At 59.7% G+C, this 20014-nt stretch overlaps 5 protein-coding genes across 5 annotated transcripts; all 5 read left to right on the forward strand.

The window, feature by feature from the left end:
• Window positions 1-1873: 1873 nt before the first annotated feature.
• Window positions 1874-4258, forward strand: LPMP_150330 (hypothetical protein; the record flags this gene model as incomplete). Its single annotated transcript, XM_010699108.1, has 1 exon — window positions 1874-4258. One exon carries the CDS (start codon window positions 1874-1876, stop codon window positions 4256-4258), a length of 2385 nt encoding a protein of 794 aa, XP_010697410.1.
• A 553-nt stretch (window positions 4259-4811) lies between these two features.
• ISP1 (ecotin, putative) lies at window positions 4812-5255 on the forward strand (the record flags this gene model as incomplete). Its single annotated transcript, XM_010699109.1, has 1 exon — window positions 4812-5255. The coding sequence occupies one exon, from the start codon at window positions 4812-4814 to the stop codon at window positions 5253-5255; it is 444 nt and encodes a 147-aa protein (XP_010697411.1).
• Window positions 5256-6862: 1607 nt separating this feature from the next.
• ISP2-1 (ecotin, putative) lies at window positions 6863-8695 on the forward strand (the record flags this gene model as incomplete). Its single annotated transcript, XM_010699110.1, has 1 exon — window positions 6863-8695. The coding sequence occupies one exon, from the start codon at window positions 6863-6865 to the stop codon at window positions 8693-8695; it is 1833 nt and encodes a 610-aa protein (XP_010697412.1).
• A 1431-nt stretch (window positions 8696-10126) lies between these two features.
• ISP3-1 (ecotin, putative) lies at window positions 10127-12313 on the forward strand (the record flags this gene model as incomplete). Its single annotated transcript, XM_010699111.1, has 1 exon — window positions 10127-12313. The coding sequence occupies one exon, from the start codon at window positions 10127-10129 to the stop codon at window positions 12311-12313; it is 2187 nt and encodes a 728-aa protein (XP_010697413.1).
• Window positions 12314-16481: 4168 nt separating this feature from the next.
• On the forward strand, window positions 16482-19673 carry LPMP_150370 (hypothetical protein; the record flags this gene model as incomplete). Its single annotated transcript, XM_010699112.1, has 1 exon — window positions 16482-19673. The coding sequence occupies one exon, from the start codon at window positions 16482-16484 to the stop codon at window positions 19671-19673; it is 3192 nt and encodes a 1063-aa protein (XP_010697414.1).
• Window positions 19674-20014: the final 341 nt, after the last annotated feature.

The following is a 20014-nucleotide window of genomic DNA, read 5'->3' on the forward strand; positions in this document are numbered from 1 at the left end:
GGACGCATGTACTACTTTCCCCCTTTTTGGGGGGGCAGGTTGTAGACGGTACTGTGCGCAGGATGCACCGCATCTGTTCGTAGACGAAGCAACTCTTGTCTGTATCGTCAAGGAGAGAGAGAGAGAGAGAGCGGGACACAACAACGGTGTGCGCTGGGGAGTTGTGAGGTAGGAGGAGGCATGTGCGGGTGCCTTTCTTCGCCACTGTGCCTGCTGTGTATGGCGACGCTACTCACAGAGGATTAGGGTGATGTTGTGTGTCCAAGGAAGGCAGAGAGGTGCGCACGCGTGTGTGTGTGTGTGTGTGTGAATATCGGCCCTCTCGTAGGCTGCAGGGAGGGCAGCTTCAGGGGTTAAGGAGAACGAAAGACTGTCGCAGCAGCGAGTCGCCTTCCTCGATCTCCTGTCGCGATCTCCACTGCCCCAACTTCTACTTTCCCACTGCCGCCACCACCTTTTCCCCGCTCCTCATAATGGCAAAGACATTAATCAGCTTGGCTCGGTCCGTGTGAAAGAGGGAGGGGGGTGGGGTACGCCGCCCCCCCTCCCTCTGCCTCCTTCTTGCTCTTCACGGTGTGCCTCGCTCATGTTCCGGTCTCTTCCTCTTTTCTCCCCTTCCCTGGCTTGCTCGCTCCCACTTGATGGTGGCACGAGAGGTGGAGGCGGGGTAAGTTGGTCGGTCGTAGGAGGAGGTAGTGTCGTGCCTGCGACCCCACCCCTGCCACCGCTTCTCCCTCTCTGCACGTCCTCGTGTAGCAAGGAGGCCAGGGAGGCATCACGTAATGTAGGAAGGCGAGCAAGCACACCACACACACGCACACGCACACTTCATCTCGGTCTGTATTGCTCTCCGATATCCTCTCCAGCGCTCTACTCCGTGCACGTGTGGCCGGTGGGGAGGAGAGGTCTGCACTCATCACTTTAACAACGGCGGCACTTAGTGGGTTCGCTCTCAGGGAATGAGGAAGGCAGCAGAAGATGCGGATGCAGCGATGATGAGGCGTGGGTGCGTGTTGGACGTCACGTGGGCTTTCCCAAGAGGAAGATCGATTCTTATGCGCCCTGTTTTTCCCTTTCTATCTTGTCGCCGTGTAAGTGCGGTGTGGTGTGTGTCCTTAGCAGTAGCAATGCAGGAAACGTAATCCTCGAGGGCGAGGCAAACACACCCGATTGTCCCCCCCGGTGTTGCTCACATGATGATGACCAATGGCAGAAGCGTGGAGTCGGCGATAAGGTGGTGAAGGGAGTGGAAGTACACCCGTCCGCCCACCCTCTCCTTCTCTTCCTCTTCATCTCCCCTCGCTCCTCGCTGGCGAAGCTCGAAAAGCACACCCGCACACATGCTGACATAGTGGGCTGCATCACGCTGAGGTGACACCTTTTGAATGCATGCGTGTGCAACGCGTGGACGTGCCAGCGCATGGTACCATCGAATTCATGTGAGTAGTGCGCATGCAAGTCAGCCAGCAGAGCCCACGCTTACCTCCTAACACCCTCACTTGCGCTTATCCTTTGTTACTCCTCTTGTTGATAGTGTCGTGCAACGGAGAGAGTGAGTGAGTGAGTGAGGTGCATCCAGCATACTCAGCAGCTGCGCATATTGGTAACACTGTGACGCTGCACCTTCTTCTCTGCATTACCTCACGTACACAGATACAAGAACCACACGCCCTGAGCGCCAGCTGCACACGCTCGCTCGGATACGTTGACTGCACTTCACAAGCGTGGGCAAAGGCGCTGCTCGAGCTTCAGCTCCACTTCTCCGTCTCCTTCTATGAGGTGACATTTTTCTTAGCCCCCCCCCCTACCATTCATTGCCAAGGCGTAGGCTCGAAAATCGAGCGGAAGGCTGAGCCGCAGTGTCGAGCCAAAGATGCCCTCGCGAGCAGCAACGCGCGCAGTACGCCTCCGTCGGTCACCGCGCGCTGCGGCACACACGGAGCGCTTGAGGCTGCTCACCTACCCAATGGCGCTCGCCCAGCGAGGTGCTACAATGCCGCTCATCCACAGTCCTACCATGAACCTTGACCACAGCGGCTTTCCCGCAACGCGGCTTCTTGCGGACACACTGAGCTGCTTCAACAAGGGCGGTGGTGGCGGCGGGGCTCGACTACCCCCTCCGACCAGAGCGCACGACGAATTCATGGGAGGCTCGTCTGGTGTAGCCGCGGCCAGCGAAAAGGATGACGGCGCCACCGCTGCGCAGACGCTCCCGGCCCCGCGCCGATGGGTGCGAGATAGCGACGAGCTCTGCATCGCCTCCATCCACCGCAGCAACAATATCAACCGCATCAACTCCTACATCGCAACGTACAGGCTCGACGACCCACAGTGGCGTCCGCTACTGCTGCCGGAGGTGCACGTTTTACCCAAGGCGCGCACCAGCAGCACCGACATGCCGAAGACCGCAGATGCACAAGGGCAGCAGAAAACAGCGGATCACACCAATCCTGTTTCTTCCTCGACGACACTGAGTGCCGTGGACGGCTATGACGTCTTCATCGACTACAACAAGCTCACCACACTGGAGCTCATGTCGCGGCACTCCAACTATGCACTGCGACACCTCGTCCAGAAGGGCCACGCCATGTACCTGGTTACCTTTGCCCAGCACTCAGTAGTGCAGATGCGCGGTTTGGTGGAGGCGTCCTACGTGAGATGCGCGTACGGCATTCGCGGAGAGCGGCTGCGCACGCACATCATCCACACCGGGCCCGTTGACGTGCGCGACGTGCTGGAGATACACCCCGAAACGCTGAGTGTGTCCTTCAACTTACAGAAGCGACATGTGCGCCGCGGCGTGGTGGCCGTGTCCACTGTGGAGGGCTACGGCACCTGGTTTCAGCGAAAGCCAATGCTCTGGCAGCGCACGCGCCGCATCGGTGCTCTGCAGAGCCAGATGGGCTGCTACGACTACCAGCTGTGCGACAGTGCCGAGGTGGGGCGGCTGCGTCCGTACGAAGTCTCGCTGCTCGCGCCGCACGTGCGCCTGGTCGGCGCCCAGGGCGGGGCCAACGCTGTCGCCCTTGTCGCCTCCTCACAAGTTGCCCAGAACGAGCGGCTTTACATGGGGCAGTTTGAGGCACCGGTGCTCACCGCCGTGGACGCCGTGCATCAGCTGATCCATCGCATCGCAGTGCACCATCAGCTGCTGCGGCCTGCAGTGGCGGAGGCAGCCGGTGGTGACGCTGCTACATTTGAGGATCTTCGGCTACAAGAGCTGCGCCGCCTCGCCGGGATGGAGCGCTTCCTCCCGGTCAGCTGGGTGACCCGCACTCCACCACCGTACGTGCCGCTCGAGTCAGACCTTCCTTTCCGCATTCAACTCTCCCGCCCCGCTGTGATTCGCACCGATGTGCGTCGCGGGCCAACCCGTGGCAAGGAGAACAGTAAAGTGGCGGCCACCTTTCCAACCGGCGGCTCCGTCGGCTCACCATTTGTGAAGGGGGTGCCGTTGAGCCTCTTCGAGTATAACATCCACCAGGGTGTGGACCACTACATCTTTGACGACGCCCCTAGCGCACGGCCGCTCAAGTGGTGGAACCAAAAGTCAAACATGCCGTACAGCGGCTACGTGTACGGCATGCGAAGCGGTCTGCTCGACTACGTGGAGCCGGCTGAGAAACTACCGAACCCACTTGCGCCACTCACCACGCCCGAGACGTCGGCTACACCTGTGAAGTCGGCGCGCCCGCGGAAGAAGCGTGTTGCCCGCGCACGGCGGCATACCTCCTCTGGTGGCGGTACTGCAGGGGCAGCGAGTGACGCACCACTCTCTGCGACAGGTGAAGCAGCAGACGCAGCGCAGCGGGCAGCACCGAGCGCTTCTTCTTCATCGCATCCAGATAATGCCGAGGACGATATGCCGCTGAACCTGGCGGCGGAGGAGCTAACTGCTGGCAAAGAAGAGCTTAGCGGGTACGATGACGGCAGTAGGCAAGAGGCGACTCTGGACTGGGCTGAAGATGGCATGGACGTTTCCTTGGCCTCTTGGCCACCCCTGCATATGCTTGTGGCACCTACCACGGCTGCTCAGCGGCGTCTCAGGCGGTATGCAAAGCCGTCGTCATCGCTGCCAGCTGCTGGTGCTGCGTCCACTCCATCGGCAACGCTGGCCAGCCGAGCGGATGTCCTGCTGCGCCGGCAGATGCGACTGCGGCTAAAGCAGCGACGACAAAATGCGCAGAGAGTGTCACCGTCACCGCCCGAGGACGCTGCGCGTCCCCCTGGCGCTACCTCCGGCGAGAAAACGCTGTAGGACACGCGTGCGCGTGTATCGCTAAGTATTTTTGTGCCCTTGTTTCGTTCTTTTCCTTGCCTCGCCACTTTCGCGCCGGTGCATCGGTGAAGAGCGCGCGCCCATCTCCCTGATTAAGCACCTAAGCCGCAGGATGAAACGAACCTCTTGGTGAAATATCGGCCCTCCCTCCCTTTCCTCTCACCTTTGCCCCAATCGTGTGTATGCATGGAGGGGTAACGGCGTATGCGCAGAGGCCAACGCTTCAGTAGACGCGGAGGGTAGTCACAGGGGACCAGAATTACTATGCATGACGAAGTGCTTCCTCTCTCCCTCTCCGCATGCACAGGCCCTCTTTGCACTGAACACCTTCTTGTCTTTCACCCCCCCCCCCACACACACACACACTGCACTCCATTTTATCCAACGGCACACGCATACACACAGAACATTTCTTCATTGCTCACTGCGTTATCTTCTGCAGCTGGGTCCGCCCTCCTCATTCACGCAGCCCTCATTTTCTGGCTGTTGCCTACAGCATACGCGCACGCCCCAACCCATTCGAATTTCCATCATGATGTCCTGCTGTAAGACGGAGGCCCCGTACCCGCATGCAGAGTCGGATGAGAAACGCATCGTCTTTGCCCTCGACCCCAAGGGTGATGATGCGGAGAGGGATCAGTACAGACTGCAGCTCATCCCTGGCCGCGTGTCGGAGATGTCGCGCAACGACGCCGCGAATCATCAGATACTCAGCGGCAGTATTGAACAACACACCGTAGAGGGTTGGGGCGCCCCGTTCTTCCACGTGAAGCTAGCGAAGGAAGCCGCCGCCACGCTCATGCAGGTCCACAGTGAGGACCACGTCGAGAAATCTCGCAAGTTTGTCGCCCTGTCGAACACACCTCTGGTCCCGTACACAAGCCGCTATCCGGTCGTAGTGTATCTGCCCAAAGACGCGGAGCTGCGCTACAGCATCTGGTGCGGAGGCGAGCAGATGCAGGCGACCACGGAGTGAGATATCCGCGTCTTCTATCACTCTCTCGCTGCACCTCCCATCTCAGCAGGTCGTCCTCTCCCTGCGTCTCCTTTTTTCCTTTGCGTGTGCGTAATGTGTGTGCCACTCGCCAGGGCACCGCCTCCCCCTCCCCTCCTCCCCAGTGCACAGCAGCCACCCCAACATATCAGGTGCCCACCGCCTCGTTCTCTTCTCTTCACCTCCGCACCGCGAAGGACGGCTCATTCCGTCAACTTTGGTTTGTTTGTTTGGTTTGTCTCGTGGCCTCGTGTCGCCGTTGTGCGTGATGGGTGCCGTCCCCCCCCCTCTTCTTCCGTCTCTTCTCTTTTGCTCTGATCGCGTTGTTGTAGAACTGGGCGTGTGTCGGTGCGTGCGGATGCGTGTTGCTGCTGGGGCTCTCCTCCCCCCTGTGCTGTTGTTGCCTCGCCAACTTCTGCTCGTTCTCGCCAGTTGGGGTGTCGGGCACATGCAAACAGCAGCGAATGAGTCACACAGCCACGCAGCCACAGCCACAAGTATGTGTGTACGTAAACATCGCCACCCCCCCCCCCTCTCTCCTCTCTCCCGCTTCCTCCTCCTCCTCCTGGTGGGTGGGTGAGTGGAAGACGCGCGCTTTTCTCTGTTCCCGCCTCGTTGCCCACCCCAAGGACAGGCGAGGGAATGTGGCGCGACGCAATGACAGCGGATGTAAGCCCAATAGGGGGAGAGGGAGGGGAAGGAGGCGCGCGTCCCACCATGAAAGCCCAACGCATCCATGAACAGAGACATGCCTACACACCTACGCGCAGAGGCCCCAGCACCGCTGCCGTCTCTTTGGGCTGCTGATACACCAACCTGGCTAGCCCTCTCCACACCGCATTCAAGACGTGCGTGGGTGTGATGTGGTATGGTGCACGGCGAGGAAAACATGGTTGTTATGCAGAGTGCGGGAAGAACACAACCATCGCTGGATAAGATCAGTAACACGTGCGTGTTGGGTGTGGCCGCCAATGTGCTGTGAGGAAGTCGATCTTGATGGGTCCTTCAGCGTTCGTGTGAGGCCTCTTCGTGGGGACTCTCCCCCTTTTGTTTTGTTCGGCTCTGCAGTCGGGCAACTGCTGTCTTGTCTTGAGACACGCGCGTCCTCCTCCCTTTCACTCTCCCTCCCCCCACGACGGAAGACGTGTCGATGATGCTCAGATCAGTCATGCCCCGATGTATATCGGTATGTATACCCACACGTCTGTACTCTCTCTGCCGCTTGCCAACCCTCACACTTCCCATCTCTGCCCCACTCTGCTCCCCTGTGCCCTTTCAAGTCTCCTCGTGTCACACACACACACACCAGGATCTCTCAGTAGGTGAGGCAGAGGCAGCAGTCAGGACGGCGAGCGCCTCAGCCGTGCGCCTCTCATCGTCCATTTCCCGCAGACTTCTTCCTTTTGTTTCTTCTCTGCTGCCCTCGCTCTTCCACGGGGTGAACAGCGGTGAGCGAGGAGAGGGGTGTCATCTCCATCGCCTCCTCAGTCTTTACACCAGTACGTCTCATGTGCGCGCACCGTGGCACACGGACAGCTGCTCATCGCCCTGCCCAATCCTCTCTGCGCGCCCTCGATGCGCGTTTGCAGATGCTGCGGGCAGAGGCGCGGATAGGCCTGGGCTCGCATGATGTGCGGCGAACACTCATCAAGGAGGAGCTTCGACCGCTTGCGCCACCTTGCGTTGCTTGCGGTAGTGGTGCCTCATATGACCCAACAGCATCGCCGCTTGCCACCGGCTCTGCGCAGTCCAGATCCATGGCTGCGTCAGCAGGAGCCGACGGCGACATCGCTGACATACCGTCCGCGTGGCTGGAAGGCAATTTTCACCTCAAGCCAGCTATCGATGATGAAGGTGAAGCAGTGGCCGCGTCTACCGGCGCTGCACCTTTGCCACCAGCCTCTAGCAGTGTACTCCGCACGTATCAGGCGCTGTGCACCGCGGCCGAGGAGGTGGACTACGACTTGTTGTACGAGGAGGGACTGCGACAGGTAGAGGAGCGAGATGTTGAGACGGGACTGGCGACCACCTGGCGAACGCGGCGTTGCCCATCAGTGTCGCTGCTTTTCAGTTCAATGACGATGACGGCCTCAGCGGGGAGCAGCGAGGCACGAGGGGAGCGCCCGCTATTGGCGTGCGGTGCCGCTGCCTTGCACGACTTGTACACGAAACCACCGTCGTGGCCGTTTGCGACTGGCCGCGGCGCGACTGGCCGCCTTTCCGCTGCACTCTTGGCCTCTCGGCCCGCCTCGCAGGCGTCCATCATGTCCGCCGCGACATCGTCGGCGATCACCACCACCACCACTACGAGCAAGGTGAAAGCGCCGGTGTCGCGCTCGAATGGCAGCCGTGGTAGTATTGGTACACTTTCCTCTCTATCAGCGGAGGCCACGGCGGTAGTGCGCAGCTACGCGGCAACGTTCACGGAGGCGCTCCGCCAAGTTGTGCAAGCGCAGCGTCACTACTCAAGCGGGGTAGGCGGTGACCCACCACGGCTGGGTTCGACCTCAGGGGCACGGCTTGGGAAAAATGACAAGGAAGGCAGCAACAGCCCTGCTGTGCACGAGTGGCGGACGCACATGACGGCGGCTTTGATGTTGGCCATCTGCTCATCATGTCACGCGTGGTTTGAGCGCACGCTGCAACAGCCACGGCGGCCCCCGCCGTCGGAGGGGGTGCAACAGCGGGCAGCGGGAGACGCGGATAACGCTCCGAGATGCTGCTGTCCTCGTTGCGGCCACGATGTCGACGCAGAAACCGGCGGCGACACACCAACGACTGCTGCTGCGTGGTCAGGACCGCGGTGGGTCTGGCCGCCGTCTGTCAGTACTGCGGACTTTGATGCAGTTGCACGAGATTCCACTGGAACCTCCACAAGGGCTATTGACTCCGCTGTGGTCCGCTGCCTGCAGGAGCCCTTCGCCCCAGCCATGGCAACAAGGCAGCACAGCAGCAGCGGCACGGGTGGCGAACCTTGCGGCACCAACGGTGTCGGCTTCGCAGAAGCCGGCGACGGAGACGAAGAGAAACCCTTCGCTGCGCTGGTCAGGCACAGCCGGGCCTCGAAGCTGAGGGCGCGAAAAGAAAAGAGGAGGGACACAATGGGCACCAGTGCCGCAGAGGCACACACGCACCAGGCGCCGTGGAGCCTCGCTTCGATGACGCCTTTTCGTCCATCCGCAGAGTGGGCGTCAACCACAGTGTCTGAGGGTGGCAGCATAGCCCGTGGTTGCACCGAGACTGGAATGTCGGGCAAAACAATGACCTTCCCTGTAGCAGCACCACCCTCTGAATCTCCCCCCTTGAGCGAGCTAGCTGTACCCCCTCGCGAGAACCTGTTGGCCCAGAGCCTTCGCGGTGCCCTCAGCTGCCTTTACTTTCACGAACTATGGGCGAATGCGATGGGGGAGCAGTTGTTGTGAGTAGCCGAGAGGGGGAACGGTCGAGAGAGGGGGAGGGGGGTCTGTGCGGACGGCCTTCGAACTCGCTGTCGATGCATTGGGGTATGAGAAGGAGCGAAAGGAAGTGTGCAGTCGGCCATACGCACGCCTCCTCGTTCCTCCACTACCACTGTCACCGTCCCTCTCCTTCTCTCCATCCATACCGCCTCCCCATCGCTCTCCGAGTGCGCAACTCCCGTCGATGGCATTACGCAGCGTTGCCTTCGTTCGTTGTATCCGTTGCACTACTCCTGCACGCTACCGCCACTTGTAACGTTTTGCTTGGCTGGCATCGATGTCATATACATCGCCCCTTTCCGCGCGCAATGTGGGGCCTCTTCTTCCTCTCCTCCGGGCCTCTTTCGCTGCTGCCTCCTTCTCCCATCTCCCTCTGCATCGATGTCGGAGTCCGTGGATGAGTTGCGCAGCTCAACGCAACCGCAAGAGGCCAGACAGACCCTGAGAAAAAGGGGGAGAGGAGGACAACAGAAAGCTGAACGGAGTGTGCGAGCACCTGCTCAGGAATGTGCACTACGCAGAGAAGCACGCATGAACATGAAGATCGCGCACCCCTGCGTTCCGTAGCGCAAGAACCGCAGAAAAAACTCTCAATGACGAGGGTAATGGCAGGCGCTCGTCTCAGTTCCTGCTTGCCGGGCTGGTGCGTGTACGCTATGCATGAAGGGGGGTAAAGGGGCAGGCTCGACGTGCAGTGTGTCGTGCCACAGCGCAGTTCTCTATCACTGCCTATATCCCGTCCATAACACCTCGCACTAGCTTCGCTCCATGCAGGACACGGGGTTGGGGAAAGCGCACTGGTGTGTCGGGCTACAGAAGTCCGTCCTTCGCCCTTTCTCCCTCTCCCTTCCCTCAGCCACCCCCCCCTCCCAAATGACATCACCTGAACACTCACACGGCCCCAGAAAGGCCTCCTTCACTGATGCATTACGACCCTTTGATCTTCTTATCACCCTCCGCTTAATGCCTGCTGCTCTGAATTCACACACACACACACACACACACCTAAACATACGCCAACGCGTGTAACCGCGAATGCGCGAGTTTTAGTGGATGGTGATGGCGGCATTGTACACCGCGGCGGTATTGACTTGTCGTTCATAACACTGCCGCTCTTTTCCGCTGTCTCATCAGGCACAAACTCTTCCTTATCGCCCCAGCCTCCCTTTTTTGCTCTTCTCCTTCAGGGTGAGAGAAGAGTGGCACCTGCGAGTGACTGAGTGAGTGCTACGCGTGCACACCCTTTATAACACACACAAGTACATACCCGCATATTTCGCTATCACTCCTTCACTGATACACTCACCCACACACACACACACACCTCTTCCTCCTCCTGCCTCTCCCTTCACATCTGCCACTTTTATTATTTCACTTCTCGCGTCCCACCCACAAATGGTCAAAGGCACCTTCGAGTATGTCTTTCAGCAGGTGCTGTGGCTGATAGGCAGCGCTGCACAGCTGATTGCAGCGATGGGTATCGGTATTAAGTGGATGTTCATGACAGTGCGCTGCGTGACCTTCGCCGCATTGGACTTGATGTATTTCATGCCGAACATCCTCTGGTACCTACTCTCGCCGAACATAATCCGCCGCGTGTCATACCGCTCCTCCCGGACGACGAAGCTGCGCAACTTGGAGGCGCTTCTGTCAAAACAAGTGTGTGCAGACCCGCTGACGAGTGCGGTGCGCTCTGGCACCTTCTCTTGGAATTCCATGAGCAATCACCATGAAGCATTCCTGCAGGGAAACCTCGCCAGTGGCAGTCGCCGTGCCGGCTCTCCGTCGCTGCCTCTGCCCAGTGGCCCGGAGGTGGACCGGGAAACGGTGGAGCGGTGGGCTTGCACGATCAACCCGGCCGACGGCACCTTCGTCAACGGGCTTCCGGTGAACATAACCGACGAGGAGAGTCCTCCGAGCGTATCTCGGCTTAATACGGCCCTGAAGTACAACTCCTTCGACGACACGCTCGCCGCCCTACAACGCGTGTACCGTCATCGCAGTCAGCAGCAACAGCAGCAGGGGAAGATGAACTTCGTGGCGTCACATGCGGAGTCGTCATTGTCGCAGGTTTCGGTGTTTCCCGAGGCTTCGAACGAGAGCTTCACGGACTCTGATGATGAGGCCGATGTGGAAGACCGGATGAACCTGCATAACCGCGCCACTCTGGACATCTACCTCCCCGTCCCGCTGGACTCGCTCTTCCGCTTTATGGATCAAGAGCGCAAGTCCAACGAAACGGCGCCCATGCAGGACTGCGAAAAGTCTCACGATAGCCGAAAAGGCGGCGGCGGTGGCGGCACCTCGAGGCGACAGCCGCAACCTTCGGCACAGAAGCGTCGCTGTAGGCTGCTGCGCAAGCGCTTTCCCATTTTGATCTCCGTCAACGGTGGCGCATGGATCATTGGCTGCTACTTCTGGAACTTCTTGGTCGCACGTCTCTTCGCCGCGCGCGGCTACGTCGTCTTCTGCCCCGACTATCGCAACTTCCCGCAGACAACGATGGAGGGCATGACGCTGGACGTCTCAGACGCCATCGCGTGGGTGTTGAACAACGCAGAGCGCTACAATGGAGACCTGAACAACGTGACGCTCATTGGCCAGTCCGCCGGTGCGCACCTGACGATGATGTCGCTGCTCTCTCAGGCGCAGCTCTCCGCGTACCGGTGCAACGCAGAGCAAGGCACCTACGAAGGTGTCCCACCGCCGTCGGACGTCGCCTACAACGTCCCCCGCTACAACCCGCGTGAGTCGATTCACCGTTACGTCGGCCTAAGCGGCATCTACAACGTCGGCGGTCTTGTGAGGCACTTCGACCAGCGAGGCCTCTACCGGGACGTGCTGTACCAAATTGCCGGTGGAAAGGCGCACATGGCGCGCTACACGCTGAACGCCTACTTCGATGACCGCCGCGGTGGCGACACGGGCGAAGTGCTGCCGGACAACATCTTCGACTTCTTCCCTCAGCGCATGTTTTTCATGCACGGCGACGCGGACAAGAGCGCACCCCTCACGGAGAGTGCGAATATCGTTTACATCATGCGCAACGCGCAGCGGGACGCGATTGTAAAGGCCATTCAGGAGAACCCAGAGGCTGCCAAGACGCTGCCGAAGCCAGTGACCATCGAGTACATCCTCGTCCCCGGCGCCACGCACACCGACTCCATCATCGAGGAGCCGCTCTGTGGCAACAGTCACATCGTAGAATTCTTGTCCTACTACGACATCGACGATGACGAACGTCGACACGCGCAGTTGACCGGGAAAACAGCGACGGCAGCGCCCATCGGCAAAGACGGCGGGGCAAGCGTGACAGACGGGGCGCACTCCCGAACGTCGAGCGTGACCGCGAGCAGTGCAGCTGGTGGCGCTACTGACGGCTCTAGCTCCGTGTCGAAGCTAATGGACCTGGAAGCCATCTCGAAGGGTCTGAGTCCTGTGCTGAGTGGTATCTCGCCGGAGGTACACTACAAGTTTCCGATCATTCCCGCCACGCGGCCGGACGGTTTCTTGCTCTCCCCGTGCCCGTCTTCCTCGCGCAGTAAGCTGATGCGGCTCGCCAGCTACATCTGTCCTTTTTGAAGCGAGAACGCAAAGATGCTCTCACGGTGGCGTGTGCGTGTGTGGGTGTGGGTGTGGGTGTGTGCACCCGTCAAGCAGTTGTCCAGCTCCGCTTCTCTCCCTCCCGCCTCTCCCTCATCCTGCTCATTGGCTTTGAGTAGGACGTATGAAGCCCTTGCTGGTCTCTCTCGTAGCGAGGAAGGGGAAGTCGAGGTTGGACGGCGTGCGTACGTGCGTCAGTCACTTGCATGCAGTCAGCTAGGGTGTGGCAGCCTGTGCCGTGATGATACTGTCCGTTCCATCGCTGCTCCTCGATGACCCTTTCCGTCTTGGGTGTACACGCCACATCTTCGTTTCTTCGCATCGCCTCGCTCGCCTACTGCCTCCTTACAAGTGTGAGTGCGTGGCATGATAGAGCGGAGTGCAGGTGCATTAGGTCGGCGCTCGTGTGGGCTTCTGTTCCTATGCTTAAGCGGCGGCTCCTTCTGCCTCCCTTCCCCCCCCCCCGCCCCTCTTCCTCTCTGTGCTTGCTCGCGGGGATCCCCTGTACCGTTGTGCTGCGATTCCACGTGACTACACCCACCTCATGCATTGCCCTGGGGCAGTGCTCTCAGCCAGCTCGCTGCTGCAGACCCCCTTCCCGTGAGTGGGAAGGCGGCCAGCGGCGCTGTGAAGTGGCCCATTCCGCTTCCGCATTGGGCAGCCCCCTTCTCCACCCCCTCCCTCCCTTTTTGCTTACGTTGTCCTGTGCCACTGTGCGTCTTCCTCATTTCCTGGGGCATGGCGGTGACGGCATCGCTCTTCTGCCGCTACGCTGCGCATCGCATTCTCTCACACAAATGGGGCTCTACTTTTAGCGTGGGTGCACGTGCACGTGTGATTGCATTGTTGCCCCCTTTCGCCCTCCTGTCCTCTCACGCTGCCCCCTCCTCCTCCTCCACCGCGTCCTCGTTTTTTCCCTCGCTCCTTCTCTCAAACGCCATCCGCCAACGCACACTCAACGCGTGACATGAAAATAATAAATAGAAAATCTCACACATCCACATCTGCTCGCTCCTCGTATAATATAATCTATGCTCGCTCTTTCTCTCTTCTCCGCCCGCCCGACATCGCCGCGAGCCCCCCTTCTCCCGTCGTTTCTGTTGACGTCATCATCACTAGCCGCACGTCACTCGCCCATTAGTGTTGGTGTTTTACCCCCGCCACAGTAATCCTTCAGTTGTTTCTCTCAGCTCTCCACCTCTCTGCCACCTCAGCCTTTCCGCGTCCGCGTCTACTCAGGCCGTTTGCAGTAATCACCGTTGCGATTGTCGCTGCTCTGTGGGCTCGTGCGCGCTGCTACTTTCACCCCCTTCCCGCCCCCTTATCACTTGCTCCGACGCTCACGTGCACGGTGGCAGAGGTGCACACGAAACCAAGAATACGTGCGGTGTGGGCACCCGAACTCATCTTGCTTGCTCTCCCCCCTCTCCGCTGCTCTAGTCATTTGCCCTTCATCTCGAGCATCTTCCGGTGAGTTCGGACAAAACGGTCTCTTCTCGTGTGTGGCTGTGTGTGCACTGCCCCTCTCTCCACCTCTTGCCTCTCCTTCAAAAATTTGCCTCGCCAGTGTGGCATTGCTCTCAGAGTCATTTGCTCGCTCGCTCGCGCGCTCTCTCTCTTGCTAGGTTACTGGTTTATCGCCTCACACTCATCGTCACACGGTGTGCAGAAGAGGAGAAGGGGGAAACGCCAAGAAGGGAGGGAAAGACGCGCATATGCCACACAAGGAGAACACGTGATCTCGCTGTACACACACACACACATACATACATTATATATTAGCAGGCACAGGCGGAAAAGAAACTTTCTGTAAGAGCGAATTTCCTGTGCCCGTTCGTGTTGACGTGTCTGTGAGTAGTGCGTGGGTGTGTGGGCGCCTCTCTCTTTCCTTCTTCGTCGCGAGTAGTGGCGCTTGCGGTGGGTGCTGCGCGTTTTAGTTATCAGACTCGAACTCAGATGCAACAGGCAAATAAGTAAGACGACCCGCACACACGCACACGCATGCGTACACTCGTGTTGAGTTGCTCGCTTTTCGTTGTTTTGCCTTTTGCTTCTCAAGCTCGCCGTTCATTGCTGTTGGAGGGAACTTTTTCACGGCATTGCTGCCCTTCTCTCTCCCCCTGTGTGTCTGAGCGTCCTGTCTTCTTGTCTGTCTCTGCGCACCCGTGTGCCGGCACCCACGGTGTAGGAAGGGCTCCGCCATCTTGCTGAGCCGCCCCCCCCCCCCACATACATCTATATATATCTCTATATATATTCCTCCCTCTGAGCCTGTCCCGCACGCAGACTCGGACTATCCTCTACTTCCTTCCCAGTCTTCCCCTCGCCAGTTCTGTGCGTGTCCTTCACACACACACACACTTTCCTCTTTCACTGGTGTGCGTTCTCTCTCTCTCTCTGACTCCGCAACCCGAGAGCTAAGGGAGCATTGGGCACAGAGAGAGAGAGACGTGAGGAAAAGAAAGGCGAGGGAGCAGCGGAGCGGCGGTCCGACGCAGCCTAATCAGCCCATTCCTCCCCTCCACCACCACCACCCCTCTGTTATCTCTGAGACACATCTATCCTACGCCCACCCCACGTGTCCCTTTCTCTCTCTTCCTCGCTGCTGTTATCTTCAGCTCTGACGGCACTTTTGCCTAAGTGTTTTGTTGTTGGGGCTCTTTTCTGCCCGCCCCCCCCGCTTGCTCACACGTGGAAGGGTGAAAGAAGTGCGCAGCACAGAGACCGCTTGGGTGGGTGCGTGACTGTGGGTGTGCGTTCAGCATCACCGACCACCTTCTTCTCTCACCTCTCCTCCTCGTTTTTCGCTCTGCGCGTGTGTGCTGCGTCAACTGAGAAGCTGCATTGTCATTGTTGTCTCTCAGTCTCACCGCGACGTATATTACCTTCCCCTTCCCTCACCCTGTGTCTTTCTCACCACCTTTTTCCTTGGGGGCGGGGAGGGGCTATCTTCGACCGTTTCGCCAACTCCTTCGTGTGTTGGCGGTCTTTTACCTCTCACTGTTACTCATCAAGCCGGTGCCCTTTCACTTTTCTCTCGTCATCCCTTGTGTTGCGTGGCTAGCGTGTTGCACCTCGTGCTCGACCGATTTCTCTCCGCCTCTTCCTCCTCCTCCTCCTCCTCCTCTCTCTCTGTGTGCGCTTGATATATTCGCCAACGTATACCCGCACGGCGTTCGCTAGCGTCAGGTGTTTTCGATAGCACCACCGCCCCCTCCCTCGTGCGTACGTCTGCGCTTTGCTCCTCACGTTCTCCTCCTCGGTTTGTTTTCATCATTATTGCGCCTGCACCTTCTCCGCCTCCCCGCTGCTGCCCTGTGCCCTCCCCCTTCCTTCGCAATCCTGGTGCTCGTCACGACTTACAGGCACACAAGAAAGCGACACAAGCGAGCACGGGCTGAGTTGGTTCTCGCGTGCGCACGTCAGTGGCCATCTGTCAGTGGGCACTTCTTTGCTTGCTTGTTTTCTTCGTTTTAGCCTGCGGTGTTTGCCCCCTCGAGTGTGTGCGGTAAACGAGCTTTGTTGTCCTCATCTCGGCCTTCATTGCCCCCTTTTCCCCCCTCTTGTTAGCCAGCCAAGAAGAGCCTCGCACAGAACCGAATACACAACGAGACGGCATTGTCGTCATCTTCTGGTGCCACTTGTACCGCTGTCGTAGTTTGCTGTAGTCCATTCAACGTAGTGGTGAGAGGAAGGGCGAGGTTAGTAAAACACGCAAGCACAACAGCGCCTCCTCCCCTCTCTGTAAACCAGGCGACGCTCCCCCGCCACCCCCCCCCCCCCACTCTCGCCTCTCCTCTGCGTGTGTGGCTCTCTCGCCGTCTTCGATTGTATCCGTTGAGACGTGCGCTTGTGGTCTCTGCTGGGAGGCGACCAGACCGCAGGCGCACCAAGGGAGGAAAGCGAACAGAGAGCGAGAGAGCCACACACGCAGAGCCCTCTTCTTCTCGCTTTTCCCGTCGCGAGTGGCCTGTTTGCTTGTTTCTCTGTGTATCCCTGTGCGTGTGTAGAGACCGGGGCCGCCTTGACCTGTGTCCTTCGAGGCTTGGCGGTCTCCTCACTCTCCGCGATTGCTCTGTCTCTCGCTTCGTTTCGCTCTAGACCCCTTCTTTCTCCCTCCCCTTCGACCTCTCAGCCTGCGCTGCAGATGTTGCCGTACGCTGTTCGGCAGCTGGTGTGGATGCTCACCAGTGCCCTGCAGCTACTCTACGCGCTCAGCACAGGAGTGGTGTGGGTGGCGCAAATGCTTCGGCTTTTTGTCTACAGCGCCTGTGTCGCGGTGTGCTTCATCCCGCACTGCTGGTGGTACCTGACCTCTCCCAACATAATCCGCCGCGTGTCGTACCGCTCCTCCGAGAAGACGAAGCGGCGCAACATCCTGCGCGTGCTGGAGGCGGAGGGCGTGGACCTACACGAGGTGCTGCGCAAGGACTCCATCGTGCAAGCCATGCAGCCACCACACCAGGTGCAGCTGTCATCGTCCTCAGCCGTTGCGCTTGCGGTGGCACGTCGTCGACGTCGTCTCGAGACTGCGGCTGCCACCGGACAGAGGGATGGGGCAGGCAAAGACTGCACTGGTTGCCAGTCACGACAGTGGCCAGCGCGCGGTCCACTAACGCCACGCCACCACCGCCTCGTGCCGTGCAGGTCTCCGTCCTCGGCGTGCAGAGAAGGAGAGGCGGAGGCGCCTGCCGTGGACCAGCGCATGCGTGGCTTCAGTGGTGATCACAGACTACCCCACGCAATCGACGGCGAGATTGATGATCGTGCTCTCTCCCTGCTGTATCCCACCTCCTTATCATCCCCTCTGCGGGACGGGGAAGCCTCTGGTGGCGGGTGTGATCAGCGCCTGCCACCTGGCCTCAACAGCGAGCCGTTGGGCCGCGGCTCCGACAAGTGCGACACGATCGCCGTCGTATCCTCGTCTTTGCAGCGCCGCCCCCACCCATCACCTTCGCACTCGGCGTTCAATGGGCCACGTCACGGCGGAATCGATGCCTCGACGTGCGATCCGCACAGTGTCACAGCGCTTGAGCGGCTGGTGGGCACCGCCACGTGCAACCTGAACCCGGCAGACGGCTCTGCCATGCGCAGCTTGCCTCTGCGCCAGCCCCAGCATCCCCAACTACAGCGATTCTCCATCGGAGACACCGTTGCGCAGCGCTCACGAGAGCCAGAAGGTGCGGAGCAGCAGCAGCAGGAGGCTCACAGTGGCCCCTCCGTGGCTGACGCGGCACGCGCCAAGGTGCAAAGTAGTCTGCCATCAAGCAGCGGAACGGAAAACCAGCCTTACAAGCTTCGGCGTAGTGCCGCTGGTGATGAGGCTGCCACCACACGCGCAGCGCCGGCTGATAGCATGGAAGAGCCGATGAACAGGTGCAACCATCTTGGCAGCCAGCAGCATGTGTGGGCGTATGAAGGCCGTCCTGTGTACTACGAGACACTGCCCAAGGCGAGCCCCTCGAGCGATCCGATGCTGCGAGACGTGCTGGCCGCCTTTCACGACGCGGAGGGGGTGAAGGTGACGGCGGGGCTCTCACAGGACGATCACAGTTCAGGGCCGCATTCACGGCGCCAAACCGGCGGCGCGACAGCGAGGCGACAACGTCGGCGAGGTGGTGCACCACCGCAGCACCGCCGCGGGCGCGCAAAGCGCGAAGCGTCGGCACATGCGCTACGCACGCCGCACGCCCGCACCTTCTCCGAAGAAAACTTCTTCGTCGATCTCGACGAGGAGGACGAGGAGGATCGCATGAACCTGCACAACCGCGCCACGGTGGACATTGTTCTGCCAGCGCCACTCGATACCATCATGAAGACGCTCCAGTACGCACAGCAGAGTAAGCGGCTCCGCCGCAAGCGCTTTCCCATTGTCATTGACGTCTCGGGGGCGATGTGGATCATTGGCAGCCACCTCTGGAGCACCATGATAGCCCGGGTGCTGGCCCAGCGCGGCTACGTCGTCTTCTGCCCCGACTATCGCAACTTCCCGCAGACAACGATGGAGGGCATGACGCTGGACGTCTCAGACGCCATCGCGTGGGTGTTGAACAACGCAGAGCGCTACAATGGAGACCTGAACAACGTGACGCTCATTGGCCACTCCGCCGGTGCGCACCTGACGATGATGTCGCTGCTCTCTCAGGCGCAGCTCTCCGCGTACCGGTGCAACGCCGAGCAAGGCACCTACGAAGGTGTCCCACCGCCGTCGGACGTCGCCTACAACGTCCCCCGCTACAACCCGCGTGAGTCGATTCACCGTTACGTCGGCCTAAGCGGCATCTACAACGTCGAAGGTCTCGTGAACCACTTCCAGGCAAAGGGCCTCTACCGGGACGTGCTGTACCAAATTGCCGGTGGAAAGGCGCACATGGCGCGCTACACGCTGAACGCCTACTTCGATGACCGCCGCGGTGGCGACACGGGCGAAGTGCTGCCGGACAACATCTTCGACTTCTTCCCTCAGCGCATGTTTTTCATGCACGGCGACGCGGACAAGAGCGCACCCATCGGCGAGAGCTCGTCCCTGGTCGGTATGCTGCGGGCTGCACAGGAGCGCTACACGCAGCGTCGCAGTGTGCGCAACGAGGAGGCGCGGCGTCACGCTCAACGCAGCCGTCGTTTGCTACCTGGTGTCTTGGCTGCCGCAGCAGGTGAAGCGAGGAGCAGCAGCACAGCTCCCACAACCGGCGTCTCCACGAGTGCCTCGGCACAGCGTACCGCAGCGGTGGGCTTTGCTAACGTGGGCTCGACCGCCATGACTGCTGCCGAAGGACCATTCGGCACGGCAGTGAAGCTGACCGACCCCTCGGAGACCATCTTAGTCCAGAACAGTGATCCTTTCGATACCGACGCAGCACCGTACTTGCCGCAGCAGCAGCAGCCCTATGCGACAGACGCCCCTCTTTTTTCCATTTTGTCGCCCATGTCCATCAGCCCCATCATCCCTTCCTCACGCGAGGACCGCGCTCAGCCGCCGGTGGAGGTGGGCTTCCTCGTGATCTCTGGCGGTGGGCATTCAGACGCCTTTGTGGATGAGTGCGTCGCAGCGGGTCGCAGCTGCTGCGTCGACTTCCTCTGCGACTACGAGTCGGCAATCGACCTCCAAGGCAACACCTCCGAGCCCGTCTCGCACAGACTCGACTGCGAGGGCATCAGTGGCAACCCCCTCAGTGGCTCAGTGTGGACCGCGTCCATGACGGCAGAGGACAGGACCCCACTCTTTGGTGCACACGCGTCGAAGATGAGCGTGATGCCCGACGCGGTGTTGCCGCTTGCCGTGCCGTACGAAGAGCGCTCGCTTCCACTACGACTGTGCACAATGATTTCTCCCTTTTAACACTTGCTAAAATGCGCCCCCACCACCACCACCCACCCTAATGCCACTACCGTTGACTGTGCATTCCCTGTTGCGCTGCAGCTGCCAATGTGCACGCATAGGAGGAGCTCATGTTGCATACGAATATATATATATATATATATATATATGTGCGTGTGTGTGGGGTGCTTCAGAGTGGCGACGCATAGGTCTTGATGCGCCTCCATCTTGTGCTCATCTCCCCCCTCTCGAGTCGTTCCTTTTGCTTTCATCGCCTGTTGATCTTGTCTGCATTCCTCAACTTACTTTGATTTGTGTGGGCTTTGTGGTCTACAAAGAGGGGGAGAAGAAGAAGTGGCTCT

Source organism: Leishmania panamensis (assembly GCF_000755165.1).
Source record: "Leishmania panamensis strain MHOM/PA/94/PSC-1 chromosome 15 sequence".
Lineage (NCBI taxonomy): Eukaryota > Euglenozoa > Kinetoplastea > Trypanosomatida > Trypanosomatidae > Leishmania > Leishmania panamensis.